This window comes from Rhinopithecus bieti, unplaced genomic scaffold, assembly GCF_001698545.2.
Source record: "Rhinopithecus bieti isolate Rb0 unplaced genomic scaffold, ASM169854v2 scaffold_18624, whole genome shotgun sequence".
Classification (NCBI taxonomy): Eukaryota; Metazoa; Chordata; class Mammalia; order Primates; family Cercopithecidae; genus Rhinopithecus; species Rhinopithecus bieti.
Window position 1 is genome coordinate 2,301,443 of NW_016809607.1, and position 7,183 is coordinate 2,308,625.

Genomic DNA, 7,183 nt, shown 5'->3' on the forward strand with positions numbered 1-7,183 from the left:
GAGGTAGCTATTTATCCTCATGAAGCTCAAAGCTCTATTTTCATAATGCAGTGTTAAGTTTTTCTGTTGTTAAGGTAACAAGTTCTTGTGGTTTTGCTGCTATTGCAATACATTTAATTCAAAATTATTCCCATTTTCTCAATTCTTACATGAAAAGGTAAACATTTTTTTGTGAGATATTTAATCAATTTTGACCCTTTGATATGATTCACTTTTGTCTTTAAATTCTGACATTAGTAGCAATGAAATCACTTAATGAAGAATCCTTTCATAAACTGATGAGATGAGTACATTTAGTCTTAGAAGAAAATGTCAACATAGTTTTTTTCCTTAATTCTGTGATGTGTGTTCCATGTGTGTTTCTGAGGGTATATCTATTAATGTGAATGTTGTGTTTTTACTCCCCAAAGCAGTCATTAAGTTAATGGTATATTTTATGAATTGTATTTTAGAATCAAGAAACCACTGTAGATTGTTCTCTGGGACACCTAAGTGGGTACAGTTGATCTACAGGAATCATAGGAGACACTGGATTTTCAGTTCTTGAGATGAGGTAATGTCTTAGGCATTAAAAAAATTTATTCTCAGTGGAGCTCAGCACAGTGCCTTGGAGATAGAGTATTCTGTAAATATGTGTTAAATGATGAATTTACAAACACAAGAAATCAAGATACCAATTAAGTGTAGTCTTTTGAGTGGACTATAGCTACATCTAAACTAATTGCTAAAATGGCAAATGGAAAAATCTGATGCTACCCCTGCTAGGGTGATGTCATAAAGGAATTGTAACTGTACAGAGTGTAGCGCTGTTCCTAACTTTAGGTGAGATAGGAGGCGTTTTGTAGAATGAACTAAATTATTGGTGTAGAGAGCTATCAACAAAAAACTGGGGGAAGTAAAAGAAAATCTTGTTCATTTCTCTATTTCGCTTTGGGCTGATACCACAGAGCTCTGTGAAGAGAATGGATAATTAATGTCTGCCATTCTGACAAGTAATCCAAGTAAATTCTGAGTCAGGTATTTCTTTAAAATTTGACAACTTTTAGAGCATAATTATACAATCTTCATTTACTCAGTAAACTGTTAAGTATTTGTAGCTGTTATCAACTGTATCAGTGTTCCACAGGGACTATGGTTTGGTAGAAAGGACTCAGGGCTGGTTTGTAGCTGCTTTTTAGGTGTAGGTCTCTAGACACACAATGAACTGTGTTAAAAATAATTTGGTTTAATTGTGGCTCATTTTTCTCATCTTTAACACTTGATAGTCTCTAAAGTATCTTTCAGATTCAAGGTTCCATGAGCCTGTGACATTATAACCCACAAAAGCAGTAATTTCTGGGACATAATGCAAGAGTCTAGGTTTCTGACAATTTGGTATGATAATGAGTACCTTCAAACTACTGGCCATATTTAAGACACATTTTACTAATTCTGAAACATTTGGTCTTTGTTCAGGAGAAACTATATCCATTAAGAGAATATAAAATCCCTTATAGAAAATCTTAAAAGTAGAAGCTACAAGCCAGAGGTAAATTAATATACAAGCAATTCTTACTCATTCATTTTTATTAATTGATGATCAAAGTTTAAATGAGGCACCTACAATTGAATAAGAGTAGAATAAGGATACAATTATTATTTGACTGAGTGACAAATACCCAAGTATCACTATTAACTTCATTTGAAAGTAAACCTGTATACATATCATGGCAAAACATATAAAACACATGAAGAGTCTCTATCAAACCACCTCTGTAAATCTGCATATAAATATGCTTATGCATAGAAAGGCTATATAAAGGGACAAAATAAATTTATTAGTCACCCTTTTATTTTCTACTTTGATTAAACTAAAGCTCCTTATGACTCTTAGTAAATATAATTTAAAATAATTCACTGACCAATTGTTTGAGGACTATTGGGAATGCTACTAGGAAAAGGTCTGTGGTTTAAAACTGAGTCTTTAAAATCATAATATTTTTCTGTATTAAAAAAGACGATAAAAGTAAACAACTGCTCTTCAATGATCACATAATAAGATATTTCTGACCCATTGTGCTGGGTCTTCAGAAGTCAGTATTATTCACTGAGTCTGAACTGTTGCACCTTGGAAAAGTGAGAATGAAGACCCCTGAAATTGTGGCCATGACACAGCTTCTTATTGACGTTTTACAGGAGCATCCAGCTGCGTATGTAGGTCTCTAGACCTCAGCTATGGAAATAAAATGTTTCAGATGCTGCCTGTCTCAGTGTGTATTTCTCATGTTGTTTACGAAGCCATTCATCCAGATACGCATTTAGATACTATCCAGTTCTGAAATTGTGCCTAAAAATTCTAGAGTAAAATAAATAGGGTTAAATATCACGTCTGGGTTGATTCAAATACAAGTTTATCCAAACACAATTGAGATATAAAATGGAGATCAGATATAAAATGGTGAAGTCTTTTCTATAAAAGGCTGATTGAAAATTGGTTTCAGATGTTTATGGAGTAAACAAATTTAATGTATTTAGATGAAGAAGGTGGATTTACAGACTTTATCCACAAACAAAATAACAATATTTGTCTTAGTGTAGAACCCAGGCATTAAATGCATTGTTTGCTCTCTTAACTATATGTAAGTCTACAGAGGAAAATATAGATATAATGAATACCTATGAAAATTTAAGGGCTAATTACTTTTGGTACCTTAGAACAAACATGTATACTGTAACCTAAAGGGAATGTTTTTTTTTTTTTTTTTTTTTTTTTTTTGAGATGAAGTCTAACTCTGTTGCCCAAGCTGGAGTGCAGTGGCGTGATCTTGGCTCACTGTAACCTCCACCTCCTGGGTTCAAGCGATTCTCCTGCCTCAGCCTCCTGAGTAACTGGAACTACAGGCACGCACCACCATGCTCGGTTAATTTTTTTGTATTTTTAGTAGATACAGGATCTCACTATGTTGGCCAGACTGGTCTTGAACTCCTGACCTTGTGATCCACCCGTCTCCACCTCCCGAAGTGCTAGGATTACAGGCGTGAGCCACTGTGCCCGACCAGGAACGTTTCTTAATGAGGCTTAAAGTCCAGAAGTAAAGTATTATTATTAAAGTGCAGATACCAGTTTCTACAGTTTGCAGGTGTGAGAACAAAGGTAATCCAAAAGGATGCTTAAAACATCAACTCGTTTCTATCAGACTTTAGTTCTCCTCTTGCAGAGCTACAGGAGAAAGCAAAAGAAACTCCAAGTTACTGAGTTCTCCAGTATAATAAGTAAAGGTTGTCAAGGTGGTGCAGTAGAAAAGAAACAGGCAGAGCTGAACATTAGCCTGGCTCTTAGATAGCTGTTGTAGCATTAGGCCTATCATTTCTCCTTTCTGAGCCTTAGTAAACAAAGGTAATAATACTTATTTCACAGGTTTGTTACATGTAATCTTACACATTGCATGTGTGCAATAAATGGTAACTGTTATTCTGAAAGGTAGGGCTTAGTTGTTGAAGGTATTAGATTGGACCATATAAAACTGACATTTTTGTAGATAAAAAATAGCCAAATTTCAGACTTCACTGTGAGGTGATACCCTCCTAGGAACCTTGAGGAAACTGTTACAGTGAGGCCACAGTGTGGAGGGCAAGGTCAGGTTCCTTGGTGAGTTTTGAGTCAATGGTCATGGACGGCCATTTTCATTAGTGACTAGTTTATAACATGCTGAAATAATATACGCCATCATGAAGCTTGGGTATCTTAGACTATCCCATTGCCTACCCACAATATAGATCAACATTTTGCATGGTTACACTTCTGTTCCATGCTGCTAAGAGTCACAAGTACACAAGAAGAATGGGCATAAACATTTCGGTACACCTGCCCTGTCTAATAATACCAGTAAGATAATCATGTCTAGACTCATGGTGATCCATGTACTTTCCTAAAAGTGTGATTTCAGAGTGTTTCCCATATTTTTGATTTCCTTGTCAGTCACTCTCCTTTGGATTTGAGGCAGACGTTTCTGGAAATTTCCACTCAGCAGGATGTAGAGAAAAGGGTTAATGCTGCTGCTGGCATAGCTGAGACAGATGGAGAGGTAATAACCCACATAGAAGGCCAGTGTGGGCTGTTCCATCTGTAAGTTCACCAGTTGTATCACATGATAAGGGGCAGCACTTAGGATAAAGACTGCCACCAGCACCAGCACCATCTTTGTCAACTTCATCACTCTCTGTTTTGGTACGCTGGGATTGCAACTGCAAAGGAAACATTCGGATAGACAGGGTATAAACAACCATAGAAATCATGGGGCAATGTGTTCCTAGAATCTTTTGGACAGTTCATAATGGCTTTGCAGTGAAATATGAACCTCATTATTATATTTCTACTTACTCAGTGCATTGTGATACATTCTTTTTTATTTTTGTTGAAAAACTTCCAAAGTTTCCAAAGCTGGAACAATTTTTTGTTGTTATTTTTTTTTCTATTTTTTGTGGGTACATAGTAGGTGTATATATTTATGGGGTAAATGAGATGTTTTGATACAGGCATGCAATGTGTAATAATCACATCATGGAGAATCGGGTATCCATCCCTTCAAGAATTTATACTTTGTATTACAAACAATCCAATTACACTGTTTTAGTCATTTTTAAATGTGCAATTATTATTGACTATAGTCACCTTGTTGTGCTATTAAATGCTAGGCCTTATTCATTCTTTTGAACTATTTTTAAATACTCATTAACCTTCCTCACCTCACCCTCAGGCCCCTACTATCCTTCCAAGCCTCTGGTAACCATCTTTCTACGCTCTATGTCCATGAGTACAATTGTTTTTATTTTTAGATCCCATAAATGTGTGAGAACATGTGATGCTTGTCTTTCTGTGCCTGGTTTATTTCACTTAACATAATGATTTTCAGTTCCATCCATGTTCTTGCAAATGACAGTATCTCTTTCTTTTTTATGGCTGAATACCACTCCATTGTGTATATATACCACATTATCTTTATCTATTGATCTGTTGATGGACACTTAGGTTGATTCTAAATCTTGGTAATTTATATAGCCAAGCTTTTCAACTTGATGTGATCCCATTTGTCCATTTTTGCTTTGGTTGCCTGTGCCTGTGGAGTAAGAAATTTTTGCCCAGACCAATGTCCTGGAGATTTTCTCCAACATTTTCTGATAGTAGTTTCGTAGTTTGAGGTCTTAGATTTAAGTCTTTAATCCATTTTGATTTTTGTGTATAATGAGAAATAGGGCTGTAGTTTCATTCTTCTGCATATGGATATCCAATTTTACCAACACCATTTATTGAAGAGGCTTTTTCCCAGTGTATATTCTTAGAACCTTTGTTAAAAATGAGTTCATCGTAGGTGTGTGAATTTGTTTCTGGGTTTTCTATTCTGTTTCACTGGTCCATGTCTCTGTTATTATGTCAGTACCAGGCCGTTTTGCTTACCATAGCTTTGTAGTATTATTCGAAGTAAGGTAATGTGATTCCTCTAGTTTTATTCCTTTTGCTTAGGATATATTTGGCTATTCTGGGTCTTTTGTGGTTCCATATAAATTTTAAGATTGTTTTTCCTATTTCTGTGAAGAACATTATTGGTATTTTGATAGAGATTGCTTTGAATCTGTAGATTGCTTTGGGTAGTATGAACATTTCAACAGTACTGATCTTCCAAACACTGAATGTGGAATATCTTTCCATTTTTTGGTGTCCTCTTCAATTTCTTTCACCAATGTTTTATAGTTTTCATTACAGAGATCTTTCACTTCTTTGTTAAGTTTTTAGGTACCTAATTTTATTTGTGGCTATTATAAATGGGATTACTTTTTTATTTCTTTTTCAGATTGTTGACTATTGGCATAAGGAAATGCTACTGATTTTTGTATGTTGATTTTGTATCCTGAAACTCTACTGAATTTGTTTATCAGTTCTAATCGTTTTTTTTGCGTGTGTGTGTGTGTGTGTGTGGAGTCTTTAGAGTGTTCCAAATATAAAATCATGTCATCTGTAAACAAGGATAATTTGGTTTACTCCTTTCCAATTTGGATGTCCTTTATTTCTTTCTCTTGTCTGATTGCTCTAGCTAGGACCTCAGTACTATGTTGAATAACAGTGGTAAAAGTCAGCATCTTTGTCATATTCCAAATCTTAGAGGAAAGTCTTTCAGTTTTTTCCTCATTTAGTATGATACTAGCTGGGGGTCTGTCATATATGGCTTTTATTATGTTGAGGTATGTTCCTTCTATACCTAGTTTTTTGAAAGTTTTTGTCATAAAGAGATGTTGAATTTTATCACATGCTTTTTCAGCATTTGATATTTCAATTTGATATATTGAATTTAAATGATCATATGATTTTTATCCTTCATTCCGTTGATATGATGTATTACATTGATTGATTTACGTATGTTGAATCATCCTGGCACCCCTGGGATAAATCCCACTTGGTCATGATGAATGAGATTTCTAATATGTTGTTGAATTTGGTTTGCTAATATTTTGTTGTGAATTTTTGCATGAATATTTATTAGAGAGATTTGTCTGTAGTTTTCTTTTTTGTTGTGTCTGTCTGATTTTGGTATCACAGTGATACTGGTGTTGTAGAATGAGTTTGGAATTATTCCATACTTTTCCATATTTCAGAATAATTTGAGTAGAATTTATATTAGTTCTTTAAATGTTTGGTAGGATTCAGTGAAGCCATTGGGTCCTGGGTTTTTGTTTCTTGGGAGACTTTTCATTATGGCTTTGATCTCATTACTTGTTAGTGATCTGTTCAGATTTTGGATTTCTTCCTGGTTCAATCTTGTTAGGTTATATATGTATAGGCATTTGTCCATTTCTTCTAGATTTTCCAATTTAATGGCATATAGTTGCTCATGGTAGCCTCTAATTACCTTTTGAATTTCTGCAGTATCAGTTGTAATGTCTACTTTTCCATTTCTGAATTTATTTATTTAGACTTTCTCTCTTTTTTCTCAGTTAGTCCGACTATAAGGTTTGTCAATTTTGTTTAACTTTCAAAAAAACCAGATTTTTGTTTCATTGATCTCTTGTATTGTTTTCTTCATTTTAATTTCATTCATTTTTGCTGTGATCTTTATTCTTTCTTTTTTTTTTTTTTTTTATTTAATTTTAATTTTTTTTTTTGTGGTTTTTTTTTTTTTTTTTTTTTTTTTTTTTTTTTTTTTGTTTGTTT

At 34.2% G+C, this 7,183-nt stretch overlaps 1 protein-coding gene and 1 long non-coding RNA gene across 2 annotated transcripts in view; one reads left to right on the forward strand and one right to left on the reverse strand.

The window, feature by feature from the left end:
• The first annotated feature begins 839 nt into the window (after positions 1-839).
• The window catches only part of LOC108540676 (uncharacterized), a 27,247-nt gene continuing 20,903 nt past the window's right edge, over positions 840-7,183 (forward strand). The window contains exon 1 of the long non-coding RNA XR_001888732.1: positions 840-1,017. This is a non-coding gene — a long non-coding RNA (uncharacterized LOC108540676). The remainder of the gene's footprint in view (positions 1,018-7,183) is intronic.
• The window catches only part of MCHR2 (melanin concentrating hormone receptor 2), a 67,138-nt gene continuing 63,719 nt past the window's right edge, over positions 3,765-7,183 (reverse strand). Inside the window, exon 6 of the mRNA XM_017889815.1 lies at positions 3,765-4,224. Within this exon, the coding sequence (XP_017745304.1) occupies positions 3,909-4,224 (316 nt within the window). The 3' untranslated portion in view covers positions 3,765-3,908. The remainder of the gene's footprint in view (positions 4,225-7,183) is intronic.